This window comes from Rousettus aegyptiacus, unplaced genomic scaffold, assembly GCF_014176215.1.
Source record: "Rousettus aegyptiacus isolate mRouAeg1 unplaced genomic scaffold, mRouAeg1.p scaffold_m13_p_3, whole genome shotgun sequence".
Taxonomy (NCBI): domain Eukaryota; kingdom Metazoa; phylum Chordata; class Mammalia; order Chiroptera; family Pteropodidae; genus Rousettus; species Rousettus aegyptiacus.
In genome coordinates, this window is record NW_023416306.1 from 6,372,368 (window position 1) to 6,389,864 (window position 17,497).

At 54.8% G+C, this 17,497-nt stretch overlaps 1 protein-coding gene across 3 annotated transcripts in view; it reads right to left on the reverse strand.

Annotated features, from left to right (window-relative positions):
- Positions 1 to 575: 575 nt before the first annotated feature.
- The window catches only part of STXBP1 (syntaxin binding protein 1), a 61,192-nt gene continuing 44,270 nt past the window's right edge, over positions 576 to 17,497 (reverse strand). Inside the window, exons 14-20 of one of the 3 annotated variants that reach the window (XM_016163696.2) lie at positions 16,574 to 16,712; positions 15,764 to 15,873; positions 14,596 to 14,697; positions 12,631 to 12,716; positions 9,553 to 9,707; positions 7,856 to 7,981; positions 576 to 2,568 (exon numbers count right to left, since the gene is read on the reverse strand). In XM_016163696.2, the coding sequence (XP_016019182.1) occupies positions 7,872 to 7,981; positions 9,553 to 9,707; positions 12,631 to 12,716; positions 14,596 to 14,697; positions 15,764 to 15,873; positions 16,574 to 16,712 (702 nt within the window). In that variant the 3' untranslated portion in view covers positions 576 to 2,568; positions 7,856 to 7,871. Of the gene's footprint in view, positions 2,569 to 3,242; positions 7,982 to 9,552; positions 9,708 to 12,630; positions 12,717 to 14,595; positions 14,698 to 15,763; positions 15,874 to 16,573; positions 16,713 to 17,497 lie in introns of those variants that run through there. The other 2 variants (XM_016163697.2, XM_016163695.2) reach the window with 2 other exon arrangements.

The window sequence follows — 17,497 nt, forward strand, 5'->3', positions numbered from 1 at the left end:
ACTAGAGGCGAGACGAAGCCCCGCCCCCCGTGCCGTGTTCCCGCAGGTCTCTGGTGTGACCGCGAGCCTGACTAAGGGCCTGCTCCCCAGGCCGCGCGAAGCTCATCGCAGTCTCCCCAGGTCACGAGCAGCCTTCGAAACCAGCGGGACGGGCCCCACCTCCTGATCTGGAGAGAAGCTCATTAGAGGACGTGGCAGCCGGGACGGAGGGGAGCAGGGACACTGACTGACAAAGTGACCTCGTCGCTTGCCCCAAATACACCGTCACCAAGTGCTTGAGCAGGGAGCACCTGCGAAGGCAGAGCCCTGCATTGCCTGCGACAGAGACATTCCAGATAGGGAGAAAGCACGCAATGGAAGAACTACGTAGCCTGTGGGCAGTGCCCTGCGGCTGCCAGGGGCCCTGGACGCGCTTCACGGATTGTCCCCAGATGTGAGAGCTACAGATCCCAATGCAAGTAACAGTGACCTGGGTCCCGAAGACTCCAAGCCACGCTGGGCAGCTGGTCTCCTCTGCCCTGGGCCAGTGCTGAAGTCCTCCCCCTTCCGCCCCCCGCAGTAAGACCAGACCCGAGTCACTCTGGACACCGTGATGGGCGCTGATTTATTTATTTATTAGACTCGAGTGCTTTAGTACAGAACAGTACAGAGATGATACATGTTTGTGCTTCAATACCTTTAAACACTGAGATTCTGATAATTTCAAGGTAAACAAGTTTCAAGACAGACTAGCTTTTTTTAAAATATCCTTTTGATAAATTATTTTTATATAAATAACAGAGAAAGGAAAACCAACATGTTCGACAGACAAGGTCCTGAAGCATGAGCACTGTTTGGTCGCGGGGAGGGGACAAAACAAGCAGTAACAGTAAGAAACAAACCGATGCGATACCTACAGCTCCGTCCTAAGGAAATGACAACGCTATCTTAAGGGGGAGAAGGGAGGGAGACGGACCTGAAAACTAATCTGAGTGCAAAGGGGGAGATTTCAGAGCCTCGGGAAGGGAACACCACGATGCGCCTACCGGGCGGGCGAGGAACATGTTCCGAAAGGAAGGGGGTGCGCGTTGAACTAGCATACACCACGTTTGCAACGACGTCACGAGACAGTAATATACACGCGGTCTGCAGGGGGCCAAGGGCGGTGGGGGGCGGGGCAGGGGACATTTTTGTGACTTCCACTGTCTTTATAATAATCGACAACAGCAGCAGAACAAATAGTGCGCTCACTCGCGGACGACAAGAACTGCTGAGTCTGAGGATGACGAGTCATCCCGTCTGCATTTGCTTCTTTAATTTTTGCATTAGAGCTAAGTTTTATACAGCTAAGTTTTTATACAAAGAATAAAATGACCATTTTCTCTTACAAGCACGACGACGTATGACCTGGCACTACAAAAAATAAAGTGTCATGAAGTATCTTAAACTGAGGATAACCTGAGTGGGAAAAGGTCTGTATAAACCCGACGGGCTACTCTTCCGGCCGTTTGACGTCTTAGGGGACAGACACTCTACAGGAAGGGACCCTCAGACCAGCAGCCTGCAGACCCCGTTCTGTCCTAGTCCATTCCTGACCCCTGAGCTCGACCCAGGCTGTCCCTGCTAAGAGGTGATGACGCTGACGCCTGGGGAAGGAAGGGGTCTGGTCAAAGGGATCAGGCCTGCCCACTTCTCCAAGAGACGGGGGTCCCCAGGGGGAGCTCGCTCCTCACTTGTCTGGGCACGGTGACTTAAGACTGCAGAATGACTTCCCTCAGGATCACGGCGCTGTGAACGCGGGCTGGGGGGTGGTCCTGTGACAGGCTGGACACCAGCTGGCATCCGGCCTGACTCAGGCGGACACCCCGGCCCCCACACACAGCCACAGCATCAGGGGCACGAGCCCCTGGGGAAAGCGAAGAGGTCGTGGGCAGCTCGGACCTCCCAAGAGGACGCCTGGTCTTCGCTTCCCGGCGTATCTGAACGACGGCAGGCACTGAGGGTTAGGAGTGAAGAGCACAGGTTGAGCCTCAGTTTGAAATACTCCCGGAACGGACATCTCTGTGAGCCCCAGCAAGGACGAGAACAACTCCGGACAGGTTGTGAAGAACACCCAAGCATCCACCTTCCCATACTCGAGTGATGTGCGCACGTCGCACTGGGTTATGTACAAGGTCACGGACTCACGACTAATGGGGAGAAGGTGTCCCTTCGTTCTGCACAGTTCCGAACCTTCTCCAGCAGTGTGCCACCTGCGCGTGGACGTCTCCTCTGAGGGTACGTATAGAAGGTACTCTTTTTAAAAAACACAATGCATTATTTTCTTTTGTTTCGAACGGGAAGAGGGCATCATTGAACACGAGAACGCAGTGGCGGCGGTGGCGATGGCGCCGGCCAGGCGTGCAGAGCTGGGGGGCAGGGGGGAGAGGGCCAGCAAAGGAACCAAGGCGGCCAGCGGCAGGGCTGCGGGGAGAGGGCTCGGGGTTTGGGGGGGCGGCTTATTTTTTTAATTGCTTATTTCTTCATCTGTTTTATTCAGTTTCTTCAGCGTGTCCAGCAGTTTCTGTGGGGTGAGAATGTGCGTGGATCCTGGGGGAGGCAGAAAAGACAGTGAGGCTGTTGGGCTCCGGTCCGAACGCTTCCTCCTTCCTGCTCTTCTAGATCCCCAGACCGGCGTCTGCTCCCCCACCCCCACCCTGGTCTTGGTCGGTTGGTGGAAGCAGGGAGGGGGTGGGGTTGGGGTTGGGGACTGTCACCACAGGTATAGGAGACACTGGGACTGTGGATAAACAAAACACATCCTCTGGCTCGGGCAGGGTTCCAGGCTGCACCAAAGGAGGCGCACACTGTCCCTCGGGGCTCAGCGCCATCTGCCGGGGGAAGGGGCAGCTGTGTTTTGAACTCAGGGTAAAGCCAGGGAGAGAAATTCCAGACCATTCGGCAGGGGAAAAGGTTGGGAATGGGGCAGGGGTATGAGAGCAGGTCTGTGTGGAAAGAATGGTGCCTGGCAGGGAGGCCGCTGACGGACAGGGCCCCCTGGGGGAAGCCACTGACCTCCGGAGCCCGCTGGTTGGTACTGCCATGGTGGGGGGGACCTCAGGTGTGAAAGGGGGAGGGCTGGGGTACCTGAGGCCTTACCTTGCAGAGACCGCGCATTGTAAGAGATTAAAAATGCTTGCAAAAATTTAAGCTAATGGAATTAGATACAGTTCTACTGCAAAAAAAAAAAAAACACAAAAGAATAAACAATAATAAATGAAGTCCTTTTTCATAAGGAGAGAGGTATCGAGTAAGTGCAGTAAGGAAAAAGATGCATGGACCGTGTGGTTCGGACATGGACTTACTCAAACAGAACAGATGTGACTGGTGTGTGAGCATGAGGCCTGCGCGCATGCAGCAGTGGGCTTCAAAGAAAGAGATCCTGGTGGGAGAGAACTGAACGAAAGAGATCCGTACTTGAAAATGTGCCTCCCTGGAGATGCGGGCAAGGGAACGGGCCAGGACGAGGGGGGCGGAGAGCCCAGGATGCCAGATTCCCGCCCCGAGGGCAGGCGGAAGGCTCTGGCTGGGTGCGACTCCACACACCAGGGTCCCTGCGCCTTTGACCACTACTTGCTCGGTTGACCTGGGACTGCTGGGACTGCAGGCCTTGGACCTTCCTGGTCAGTCTGGACCGGCAGAAAACTTGTAGAACCCCCTCCAGTGTGAGGGGCTTCTTCCAATAGATACGCTGTTCTCTGCGGTTCAAGCCCAGACACCCAGCCACTGCTCTGAGTCGCTACTTCTCAGAGGTGCCAAGTGTGATGCCCACGCAGCAGGCACCAGTCCCCACGCTCTAAAGCTGACCTGAGGCTCCTTCTGCAAATGTGACACAGGTTTCAGTGGTATGTCCCTGGGTGGTGTTATGGCGCCCCTTTCTCCCCAAAGGACACTTATTTCTGTGACCTTACCAGTCTCCCTACAAGTCTAAGGAAAGTCGAAGGCTGCGCTGCCAATGGGGAAGCAGGACATGTGTCCCCAAATTCTGAACAGTGAACCACTGCCAGAAAGGGGGCTTTCCAACCACAGCTCGATGCAGTCCGTGCGTCTGCACCCTGAGGCAGCGCCGGGTGCTCCGTGCAGGGACTGGCTCAGTGGCTTCCCAAGTAAAGGCAATGGCAGAGCGCATGCCAGAGAAAACGGTCCCCAACGCCCGCCTCCTTAGCCACCCACTGAGTTCCGGGAGAGACGAAAGCAGCCTTGATTTAGAGGAAAAGTCTAAAGGGGGCTTCTGACCAGATTTCCATACCCGAAGCGCTTCCTACCCTCGCTTCGATGCGAATTCAGGATTTGGGGGAGGCCAAAAGAGGTCGAGGAACCCACAGTCTAGAATTTCCTGATATTATCTCATTATTGACCGTCTGTGGTTCCCAGTCTTTGACTAAAAGAAGAAAACTTTGAGGACCAGACGTATCGGACAACCCGCGGGGCCTCTAGGACTCTCTGCAGCAGGCACGCGCGCTCCTGGGCCCTCCCTCACCTGGTCTCTTTACGGCGCAGGCCAGCTAGTGTTAATCAAAAGCTCCTGAGAGCCAATCACCTGTACTGCTTTACTACCTCGGTCCAGCTTCTCGCCACTAAAAACACTGCGAAGTGAGCAGGGTTGAGTTTAATCCACACTTTGCATACGTTCTCCTTTTGAACCCACAGGTGGCTGACCGCATAGAACAGCACGTGGGTCCCACTGCCCTGAGGGTCTGTGTTATTCTACATAACCGGAAGATTGGGAGATGGGAATGACGGTCTCCAAAACCAAAGCCATCCAGAAGACTCGAAGCTGTGGGCCAGACACAGCGAGCTCTGCTAGGACAAAATCCTTTCTTCACTAATAGAATTTGACAATTGGATGAGTTCTTACAGGTCAGCTGCTTCAGCTGAAAGAGACCCACTGACCCAGAAGACCCAGGATGCCACCTGGAAATGTGTCTGTCTCGGGCTGCCAGGCGAGTGTGCCGGCCTCCAGGTCTAGAACACAGTGCTCCGGCCCACACATGGGAGGATGAAGCCAGAGCAGTGGAGTGCTTGCTCGCAGCCAGGCCCAGAAGCCATGCCACCAGTCTCAGTTCTGGCATCCTGTGGCCCCCCTGACCCCAGGAGGGGACAGGTGAGTAAGTGCTTAAACAGCTGCTGGGCAACAGGCTGGCTCTGAATTCAGATTCAAAGATCTGAGTCCCGCTGAAAAATGAAACCTGTCTGACCCAAATCTGGAACAAAGCAAATTATTCAATATAAATAAAACCCCAAAACTTTCTCCCAAGTTTAAGCACCATATAATATAGGTCTCACCCAGCCTTCCAATGCCTTCATTAGCTTCCGACAGCCTCTGGACATTCCCTAATGACCAGTACTTTTGATAAGTTACCCAGGGTGTAGAGGCGAAGATCTAATCAACATTTCATTTCTCAGACAACCTGGCGGATAAGTGACTAGTGGGGATCACGATGAGGCTTGGTGGACTCTGCGGTGCGGCTGGCCACGCCCACTCCCCTTCACCCAGCCCTGGGGAGCTGGCCCCAGCTCCGGGAGAGGGACGCGCTGGGAGAACAGAGCCAGGCACGGGCTCCCATGCATGGGGTCTGCTGAGGACATGCTCAATCGCTGCTGAGCGGGAAAAACTCACATTCTCTTTGAAGCTAGTTACTGAAACTAGCGATATCTGGGAGAAGGCATCCCCGGTTCTCTAACATCCTGCACGGTCTGAGTCATCAGTCACCTGGACAATCACACCAGAAGGGGCGAGTCGAACTTTAATCCGCTTTCTGAGCTCCCTGACGGTAGGGCTCTGGGCCTCGCTTTTTCTTAACTGAACTTCCTCTAAAAAGCAACAAAGCGTTTCAGAAGCCAAGGATGCACAACCAGAGTCTACTCATGTTCTCTTTGCTCTGATGGCAGCTGAGACCCTCTCTGCTGACTGAACCTACAACAAAGGACAACAGTTGGCAAAGGAGACTTCTGAAGCAGGGACCCCAGAGTGAGTCCTGGCCGGAGCCCTTGGGGTCTGGCTTTGTGATTCAGAGCTTGCGAGTGGTGGTATCACTGCAGCCACAACATTTGTCTTAAAGTCCATTTAGCAGCAAACGCAGTCCACCCACCTGCCATCTGCAGACAGAACTAGATATTCTGATTATCAACCTACCAAGGTGCTTCTAAATGTTAATTATTTAATAATTGCTTTTATTCAACACTCCACTGGGCTCATTTTCTGGAGGAAGGGAGGCAGCCCAGGGCCACAGCCAGCCCAGTCCTGGTTCACAACCATTTGCTATTACCGCCCTGGGGGGCCTTCCCTCTTCCACCCAGAGGAAAAAGAGGAGGAGATCAAGGCAGCCTCCTGTTCTGGCCTCTGGAGCAGGTCCTTTGTGGATGAGCGCACTCCCTCCCCACAAATGAACACCTTCTCACATCACTAATGGTCTGATGGACCACTCCCCTGAGGATCGCCAGAGTGTGCAAGCGAGGGTCACGGTTTGTGTCACCAATCTCAATTATTGAATTACAGGTGGTCAGAGCTCGGAGGGGGTGTGGGGCCGTGTGACCCGGCCTCCCTATGTTCCACACGCTGTGGCCCAGGAGGTAGGGATGACCTATAGTCACATGGGTGCTTGTGGCAGAGCTGGGGCCAGAGTCCAGGTCTTGCCACTGCTCACAGGCAACTCACACGCTGAGACTCACTGGGCCATGGCTCAGCCCAGGGGGAGGGAGCGCTTTCAGGGTCCACTGTGAATGGAGTATATAAAGTCAGGGACACAAAATGCGGCCTCGCCTCGGAATGGGTCACGAAGCTAGGGCATGACTAACACTGCGGGGGAGTTCTTCCTTATCAGTCTTCCAAACTCGTTAGACAAGGTTCCCAGCACATAGGAAGGATGGAAAGAGAGAGGAAGGAGTGAAGAGTGAAATCTGGACAATCCACCTGACAGTGGGCTCCCGGGTGCCAGCGTGCGGGGAGAGAGAAGACGCTCCTTCAAAGGGCTCACAGTGCTAAGAGCAGATTCCTACCCAAAGGCTCTCAGCTCCTACCGAGAGGCTTCGGTTGGAGAGGGGGCTGAGTGTGCTCCAGTCTTGAAAGGATCACAAGAGAATTAAAGTAAAAGCAATTACTGGAAGAGCAAATGACTATTAAGTTCCGTTTTCCTGAGAGGAATATGAGACATGAGCTCTTTCTGTGGGTGGCTGGAGCTCACCAAATAATGGTGGTTTATGGCTCCATTGCCCCTTAGAAATTGTGCCTTGGGATGAGTGCCTGTCCCCGGAAAAAGGCATTTGCATGTCTAACTGCCCCTGCCCTGGAGTCTCCTCTGACAGCCCTCCCCATGGTCAGGTGCCCAGGGGCATGGCCACTGTGCTTCTGCCTTCTTGGCCATGACTGTCCCTGTCCCTCAAACACCTGCTGGCCTCACTCTCAAGTTCTCATACCACGTCCCAACCAGGACACACAATGTGTTCTCTGCCTGGTGCTCATGGATTCACCCCTGGGCCGCAGGCTTGGGCGCCGCGCCTCTGGCATCCCTCAACTTCCAGCCCCCGCTGGAGGACTGTGCGTAGCAGTCATTCTCCTCGGTTTAAAACCCAGTGAGCTGCCGCCGTCGGACTGAGCGGCAGGTGACCCAAGGCATGAGGGAGCTGACAAGCCGGAGCCGGAGGCTCCCGTGGCAGGTGCGTGAAGGCGGCATCGGACACATTTTCAATCGGTGTTAAGAACTGCAAGCATTTTCTTGTTAAAGAAAAAATCAAATAAATAATAAAGTAAAAAGGGAAAAAGAAAAAGAGTGACGGAATAATCAAAGAAAACCCTTCGGAGTGGAAGAGTTTCTTTTGTGTAATAAGCTGCTTTTACTTTGTTTCTTTGGCTCTCACTCCATTGTTGGAGCCTGATCCTCAAAAGATACCCTAGAGGACTCCCTGAAGTCGGGGTGTCTCAGGTCCATGAGAAATTTGGTGGGAGTAAGAATATGAGTAGAACCTGCGGGAGAACAGAGGCCAGCTGACTGCTTGAACAAAGGTACGTCACAGGAACATGCCAACTTAGGCCTACGTTTTAGGCAGCCAATGAGGTACGCGGAAGCAAGACGTGCACGCACACGCGCACACACACACATGCACGCGCACACGCACGCATGCGTACTGCAAGGAGAGCGGGCATGCGCAAAGCAGGGGAGGCCACAGCACGGACGTCGGCTGTCTCTGCGAGGCCCCTCCACGGATCTTCACCGACCACTTTGTCTCCCCAGGTTCCAACCGCCCGACAGGGAGCCTCAGGCCAGGGCTGAAGCTGAAGAGGGAGATGTCCCCCCGGGCCTGGCTATGACAGCTTCTGCCCAGGAAGGCTGCGTTTGGGCTGAGAGTGACCCACACGTGCATGCAACACGTATGCAAGCAGGGAAAAGGGAGTCTTGTGGCAGGGGCCTACATAACAAAAAGGAAGAAACAGGACAGGGAGAAATGGCGACCAGACAGGGGAAGCTTCGGGGGGTTGTGGGGGGCAGACGTCCCTCTCCCCACTGAATGGTGGTGTCTAGAAGGTGGCGGACAGTGGCAGGTCCAGCTGGAGACATCCAGGAACGGCCGTATAGACTGGTCTGCAGAATCTGCTCTGAGAGCCGGGGGGCGGGGTGGGGGCACTGTGACTTGGTCACCCCAAAGTGGAGGTATAAAACTGACATACCTTATTGGGATAAGGGGAAGGGTCAGGACCTGGCCCGGGTATGTGCTGACAGCCTCTTGCCAATCAACATCAGGAGGCACCTGGGCAGGTGCTACTCCATTTTGTGAAGGGCAAGATGGGATAAAAAGGAAGGCATTTGGAGAAAGCGAGGTTTTTCTCAGCTTACTCTTTCTCTTCCAGCCCTAGAAACTGGGAAAGCTGCTACACGCATGAAAAATGAGGGAGACCTTCTGCTGCATTAAGTCAGCTCGTATGAGTTGCTTCCTTTTTTTTTTCTGGAAGACCAACAGGAAATACCAGACAGGGTGTGACAGACCCAGAAAGCTATCGGACCAGGTTGGGGGGCACCCTGAGCAGAGTCCAGCAGTCGGGCTGCTATGTTTCAGGCAGTATCTGCTTGCACGCCACGTCTGTCCGACCCCAACTGGCAGGTAAAGGAGGGGGTCGTGACTTAACTCCCACTCACTGAGCACATCTTGGGCGTAGGGTGCAATGCCAGGACACGAACAGCCCCACCCCAGGCCTGGTTCGAGGCTGTACGTGGGTGTTCTCCACCCCATTTGGTAGGTAAGGAGAGGTGAGGCGCTTGCTCCAGGTGACCCGCTGGGCAATGGCAGAGCAGAGAGTGAGCCCGGGGCTGCGGGAGTCTGTGGTCTGGCACCTTCCAGCACATGCAGCTGCCTCTCAGGAAGAGACAGCGCAGGCTCGAGGAAGGAAGCCTTCGCTCTTAGCTTCTGCCACAAACGGGCCTAGAGACTAAGCTCTGCAGGGGCGATGGCGAGTCGAGGACGGAAGGGAACACCGAAGCGTGGAATGGAGTCAGAGTGCGGTGAAGCAGCCCCTTCCCTCCAGAAAACATGCCCACTCACCTATGAGCACTTCCCACTTTCCATTGGCCTGGGTCACCTCGTAAGCACAACGCATCTCATTCAGGCTCACGCCCCCGAGGATGAAAATAATGAGGCGGGGACCACTGCGGTACTCCCCCGGGGCCTTATTCTTGTGCCAGTGCCCATAGCGGGCGCTGGGGGCAGGGAGAGAGGGAAGGGGGGGAGAGGGAGAGGGGGAGAGAGAGAGAGGGAGAGAGAGAGATTAGTTACGGGCATATCACTGCACACCTCTGTGACTCGCTTGCACATCCGTCTGCACACCAGTGACCAAAGCAGAGCGGGCGCTCAGTACGTGCTTGAATGAACGGCAGTGCAGAACACCGGGCTCTGGCGGCTGGGGCGGGAGTCTCTGAGCGCCCGCGCGGTGACCTCGCCGCACTCTCAGCGCCCGTAGGCGGCAGGCAGGTTCAGGTCGGCTTCAAAGATTGACATGTTGAGTTCAACAGCCTCACGCTCCGTGCCGTTCGTCTAGGTGTCTACCCCCGGCTGTACGTGTTTCTAGGCCTGTCTGGGACACTCTCCTGGCAGTGAGCAGGGACGACAGAGTCTAAGGCCTGGCTTTACTGCACAAACGTGCACTGCGTGTCTCACTGGACCGGGGCCGATTCGGCCCCGAGGAGCCAGCCTGAGGGAGTCACAGCCCTTGCCCACCAAGCCTTGCAGCTAAAGCGGGGTGGGGCAGAGGCTGGCCGGAAGGAAGGGTTGTGCCGCGGCAGAGGGGAGCTCCGTGTCACGGGGCAGGCGTCACTGGGGGAGGCTTCCCAGGAGAAGTGACACCGAGCTGCTTCCTGAGACACGTGCTTCACTTCCGTTTCCTCGCTCCCCGGAGGTGCCCCCTCTGCCACGGGGCTTCCTCAAGGGGCCGTCACCTCAGAAATGAGAAATGGGTTGTTTCCCAGTTAAGAAAATGGGGAGCACAAAACAAAAATCAAAACAAAATGAGGAGAGCGAGTCTCCTCTGGCCAGTGGACTCCCTGCCCTTCTCCTGGACTTAAACGGCCACGAGCATCACAGTCTCCAAATCTGGAAGGCACCGGGGGCCCACGTGGGCCAACACAGAGACCTGCAGCCACTTTCTTCGCCTGAACAACCACCACTGGACATTCTGCCAGCGCCACCCGGCTGGTGGGGCACTACCCGGGGGCTTGCCTTTCCCTCCCACGTTGGCAATAAACATTGGGCCGCTGCTGCCATCGGAGGGGGCGCACGAATGTGCCACATGTGTGCCATGTGTGCACACAGGCCTCTGTCCCCCGGAAAAGGCCTGGAAGTGCAAATATTAGGAGTGGCGAGAGAGAAGACGGGCAGGGAAAGTACGAGAAGGGGGACGAAGGTGCATATCCTGAGGTGCTGGTCCTGGGCTACGCTGCACGCTGCACCGGCGCCACGGTCGCCCCCCTGGCGCGGCGCAGGTCCCAGCTCATGCGTTCGGCCTCACTGTGCTCAGGAGCCAAGCGACGCTCTCACTGTCAGAGAAAAACTCAGCGGCACCCTGGCTCTGAGCACCCTCCACCTCGGGCAAGGTGCCGGATGACGCTGTGGGTCAGGGGTCAGGGAGGGACCTAGGCCGCACAGACGGGGCGGCAGGAAGAGAGTCGGGAGGCGAAACACGCCTGCAGCCCTTAGAGTCCCACACGTGGGCGCATGAAGGTGTCGCCCGCAGGGCACGGCAGCGACAGTTTCTGGATGGTTATGGGAAGGCAAAGAGAGGGAGAGAATTTCAAAAACAGGCCTCGCGAGGTGCTGTGGGCAACCAAGAACGCACAGAGTGGGGGGCCCGGGGACAGACTGCTCCCTGCTCACACCTTGAAGCTGGGAAGTATCTGGGCATCATCGCCAGGCACGTGGCGGAAACCCAGTAAACCCCAGCTGGCCACACGTCCATCGTCTGCATTTCCACAGAGAATGCATCTGAGAAAGGTGGCTCTGTGCAGATGACGTATTCACCTCCTTATTTAATAACTAAAACCCATCCATCAATCCAAAGGGAAGCCAACACACCGAGCATCTGTTCTACGCACTGAGGATAAACACACAAATCCTTGCCCTCGTGAGGCGGACGTTCTAGTTGGGCGAGACTGGCACTAAACAAAATAAACACACAGTACACTGGGTGGTGGTGTCGTCTGTGGAGAAAAATAAAGTATGAAGTGTTGTGAAGAGGCTGCAATATTTTTATTTTCCATAATATCTTTATCGAGTGATAATTCCGTATCATACAGCTCACCTATTGAAGTGTACAACTCGAATTATGAATGATCACCACAGTCAACATTAGACCATCTTCATCATCCCAGAAAGAAACCCTGTACCCATGAGCTGTCATCCCCCCATTCCTCCGCCCCCAGGAGTCCCTGGAAGCCACTAACTTACTTTGTTTTTACAGATTTCCCCATTCTGGATATTTCATACAAATGGAATCATACAATCACCTTTTGTGATCTTTCCTTTCACTTAGCATACCGTTTCGAGGTTCACCCACAGTGTAGCATGAATGGGCACCTCATTCGCTTTTGTGGTTAAATACTATTCCATTGTATGAATCTACCGCGTTCTATCATTCTCCAGTCGATGGACATTTGGGTCATTTCTACTTCTGAGTGATTATGAAGAATGCTACTAGGAACGCTGGTACACTGGGATTTTAAACAGATGGTTAGGGAACGTCATAACGAGTAATACTTGGTTGAAGACCTGAAGGAGGTAAGAGGCAGGCCATGTGGACACACCTGGGGGCAGATCAGTTCAGGTGGCGGGGAAAGCAAGAACAAAGGTCCTGAGGCACAAGTAAGCCTGGCACGTTCGGGGAAGAGTGAGGAGCTGGGATGGTTGAACTGAGACAGGAGAAGGGAGAAGGGAGGAACAGAGGAACAGAAGCCAGAGGGAGAAGAGCCTCACGGTGGCCGTAAGGACCCGGCCTGCTCTCTGGCCATGATGGGAACGGCGGGAGGGTCCTCAGGGGTCATGCAGCATCACAACAAGACTACTAGGCAGCCGGCGCCCAGCCAGAGCCGGCCCTACTTACTGCCCCCTTGCCTCTCAGACACCCTCACCTACCTGACAGCGGTGGTGCTGAAGGAGGCAGAGGAGCGGGTAGAGATGTAAGGGTAGTGCTTGGTGTCGAGTTTGTCCTCAATAGTGTCCTGGCAAGAAAAGAGGCTGATGTTAGGTCTGCCGCCTGTTTGTAAAGGGCAGCGAGAACCCAGGTGAGAAGATCTGAAGGACAGGTCACGTAGTGAAAACCACAGCCAGGTCTGCAACGACCAGAGTCCCCTCCCCTGCCGCCTGCTGCAGGTGCCCAGTGCAGTGCTCGGCACGGACCAGGCGCTTCCTACCCGGCTAACGCACCAAGCAGGTCTGTAGGTCTGCTCTTTAAGAGAAGTTAAAAAAAAAAATGCACTGATTTTTCTTGTTTCTCCTCTAATTTATTCTCCCCCCACTTTTACATTCTATGAGAGATTATAAATGTTGCATTCTGTCCAAAAATTCCCAATATTTGCCATCAGTCTTGGGGAAACTAGGCCCAGGCAGAGTGTCATGCGAGAGAAGCCTGCCACCCTCAGTTTGCTAAGGGGCTAATTATCCGGCTACCCGCCTCCTGCTGCCTCGAGGTCTGCACTCCCACTAACAGCTACCATATGACACCTACACACGCCTCTTTGGGGGGCTGGGGAGGGGGGGCAGAAAAAGGGAGCAGAGAACAAAGGAGGGAACAGACGGGTTGGCTTTATCTACTGTACAAGCAAAGAAATGTAATTGGTTTCTAGATGTCTCATATTCACCCATCCTTTCGGGTTTGCAGGATTTAAAAATAGGAAGCTGACTCACTATATATATTTAATATATATTTATTTTAACATACAGTTTAGTACAGACACCTGGACTGCTATGAATTAACAAGGGGAGCCTGGGCGAGTCCCTTTATCCTCAGCAGTGGTCCCCCACCTTTTTGGCACCAGGGACCAGCGCTCCTATGAGAATCTAATGCCTGGTGACCTGAGGCGGGGCTGAGGTGGTGATGCCAGCGCTGGGGAGCGGCTGCAGATACAGATGAAGCTTCGCTCACTCAACTGCAGCTCACCTGCTGTGTGGCCCGGTTTCTAACAGGCCATGGACCAGTACCAGTCCATGACCTGGGGGCTGGGGATCCCTGATTCTTGGGATCCCAGTTCTGTGCACCTGTGAAGTGCAGGAGTCAGATGACCTCCAATCCCACCCCAAAAATCTAGCAGGGTGGGGTTCCACGCACGGTCTCTTTGCTCTACAAGGAGCGGGGAGGGACGCCACAGGGACACCTTACAAAGATGAAGCACCTGTGCACAGGCACCCTGCCAGAGGACACGCCGGCCGAGCATACAGGACCGAGGTGTCAAATGACCCGGACGCCGAGCAGCACACACACGTGAAGAGCCCCCGACACGCGCTGCAGGGCTCCAGGGGAGGCCTCTCCGGGGCGGGGTGTGGGAACACTGAGACCCGGTGGGGCCTTTGAAGGAAGGCGGGATTCAGGAAGTGGGAAGGAGAGTGAGAACATTCTGGACAAGGAATGGGTCTGGACAGAAGAGCAGAGGCAGCAATGTGCTTGGCAGGGTCTCTGGCCGGCATGGAGCATGGAGGGAGGGGAGCGGCTGGGGAACCGGGGGGCAGGCTGGGGTCACATTCCGGAGACCTTTTCACACCTGCGGCGGTGTCCGCATAGCACACCTGCGCCTCGGCGTGGGACTCACTACTCACTGGACCTTTAGATGCTGGGATACGTTTGGTTCCTTTGGGTGCGGGACCATCGAAGGGACTCTAACACAGGGTGAAATCATAGGGACCTTGGGGATCTGCACAGGGCAGTCTCCTGGGACTGCCCTTCACAAGTCCTCAGGACAAGATGCTCTGGAGACCTGGATGCAAACACTACGCGGTGTCGCCGCCACCTGATGGAAGGCGGAGCTGGAAGCACCTGGGCCTTCAAGAGCAGAGCCCCGGGCCCTGGCCGGCCCCCTCCGCGCTCTCCGCCCCGCCCTCACTGACCTCCATGATGTCCTTAATTATCGGGGTCCACCGCGAGAGCTGGTAGGTCTGCTCGCTGATGCGCTCCTTCCGTTCCGGCTTGCTCCTGCGACGCAGCGTGGACTGAATGCAAACACAGGCGCGGTTAGACCGAGTCGGGGCCGCCGGGCCCCGGGCCGCCCTGCTGGCCTCTGGGAGTTCTCTCCCAGGCACTCCCTGCAGAGAGGCAGCACTGGCAAAAAGGAATGAGCAGGCAGATGTTTTCCCTGGAGAAGCCAAAAATATGTCCCTTTTAGGAACCTGGAGCAAACTTGTTCTTTGAAGCCATGAAAATGGCAAATGTGGGTCAAATATAACAGTGTCACTTAAAAAAAAAAAATCCAGCTAGTTAAAAAAAAATAGTTTGCTAACGATTATGGGAGAAAATACTACTTTGAATATGACTTATTCTTTTATTTTGTTTCAGGAGCGCAAGAGGTACCAAAGGAATCATCTCTATGCTCACTTTGGGTTTTCTTGTGAACAAGGGTCTGAAAAAGCCAGTTACAGGCCTCTGGGCTGGTGGCTCCAGAACAAAGTTTTTGGCTCCAAGATGCCAAACGGGGTGCATCTGCAACCCTAGTTTTATTAGCACGTTGTGCGGGCTGACTCCCTATGGGAAGCAAGTGCACAGTGGGGCTCCCGTCGGCGCAGCTGCTGGTGGGTGCTCTGAGGAGTGCTCAGGCCCCTGCCTTCCGTCCTGGGGCCCCCTAGGGCTCAGGGCATGGCCAGGCCTCCCCGACAACCTGCCCTGACTTGGTGCTGAATCACTGCCAGTGCAGGAGACACACAACTGCTTGATGCCAAGTGTCGATTCTCATCCTCACAGATGACGCTGGCTATCAGTGTCCGAAGGCAGAGCCAGACTCACCTGAAGCAGCTAGCGTGACCCCCACTGTGGGCCAGCTCACAGACACAGCTCGGCTTTCCTGACTGACTGTGACTCCTTGGCGGGCACATCTGGGTTCTGGGCGCTAAACTGCTATTTTATTTACACCTCTGTATCTTTATTCCTCTGATTTATCAGTTTTCTCTTTCTTGATGTTGAGTGTGTGTATCATAAACTGCCTTAAGGAAGTTAGGAGAGGAGATAAAGCCCGCCAGCTTCCCTCCTGCCTCGCCGTCCCCACGCACAGGGCTGGCCCCTTACGTCTGTGACGATGGGCACCCCGAGGTGTGCCATGTTGGTGATGATCTCGCTGTCCTCCGGGGGGATCTGGGCATGCTGGATCAGCTTGTTCAGGTTTTCCTCAGTGATGCCTGAGAGGACAAAACCCCCGGTCACCATGCCCACCAACACACATCACACACTCAGAAGGAAAGCCAAGCGCCTGGGAGGGACAGTGACTCTTTTCCTCCTCCAGATAGGGGAAATTAATCTGCTCATCGCCTCAACTTCACCGTAGGACAAAGGACAAGATCAAATTCCGATTCCGCCCCCACCACTCTGTCTTGGCTGTGAGCATCAGAAACTGCCCCTCGTGGTCTCTGCTTCCCTCTCTGTCTCCTGCTTCTCAGCCATCTCTGCCCACATCAAAGGCAACCTGGTCAAGAGTGTCTCTGCGCCCAACTTTTTGTACAATGGGGACTTAATGGCAACTATCATGTGGGTAAAAATTAGTTATTTAAAGGCGTAGTTACAAATGTGCCAAGCTAAAGGTCTCTGGCAGAAATGCTCTAATGAGGTTGCCAGAAAGCTCTCCCTGCTTCAAGGGCACACCCTGCTCCCCCGCACCCTCCTCTTCCATAGCCCCACGCCACCGGTTAACCCTGGAATTACTCGGGGACACTCGGCCTCTAGCTGCAACTGCTTTGCTTACGTTCCATTGCCCCAAACATAAAGAGCCCCTAGGGTCTTCTTGATAACTACCCTTCCTTCCCTTTTCCGTGTCTTTTCAACCACTTCCCCACCCTGGCTTCGCTCTCCCAGCTGCCCCTCGTCTGCATCCGGCATCCCTACCGTTCTTCAGGAAGATGTAGAGAAGGATGATGCGGATTTTGTCGTAAGTGCTGACGTTCGCGTCCAGCAGAATGGGGACGATGGCTCTCATGGGGTCCTTGATCTTCTCCCCTTCAGCATCGGTGCCCATGGCCAGGTCCTGCAGAAACACAGCACGCTGGCCCCATTTCTGGCGACAGTCTGGATAGGTGGTAACTATTAGAAAGCTGCTGGTCTGTAAATGTCTGGGACTCGTGGCTGCGTTGGGGGAAGTCTTTAATGGGTACGTCCCCTCTCACGATGCAGGGAACTGTTTTCCAGAGCATCAGGGAGAATAAAGCTCTAGGTTTCACTTCACAAACACAGAAACCACAACGATTTGCCAGACAGCTGTTCGCTTCAGGAGAGGGCCAGTGAACACGCCCTGGCTTCTCAGGGAAAGCTTCCATCCTGATGGGTCCTCCAGAGGTACAAAGCCCTGCCAACGGACTGGGGCTCGGAGGGACACAGTCCCACACAGGAAGGGCTTTGGCATTTAAGGTGCCTCCGCCTCGCTCGACTCTTCCCACTCTGCTTCCCCTGGCACTAAGGATACGCTTAAGTTTTAACTACACAGGTATTTAGTCTCTGTTTTCAATCTTCCAAGCAATTCTAGAGTAAGGAGGAAAAAGAACGAGTTCCCAAAAGAAATGAAGATGAAAGAGAATGAAGTAATCACAGTCTGCCGGCCCCGTTTTGCGAGCCAGACCCATTCTCGGCAGGCCAGAGAGCCGCGTGGCAGTCCCAGCCCATCAAGAACCCCCCGGTCTTGCTCTCAGAGACCAGCGGCTGCAGCTCCCTCCGTGGCTTTTCTGGGGTTGCCTGAGTATTCCCTTTTTGCTCTGAGGAGTCCATAACAATTACGATCTCAAGTTCATGGTCTCGTCCCAGTCCGGGCTGGAGGGA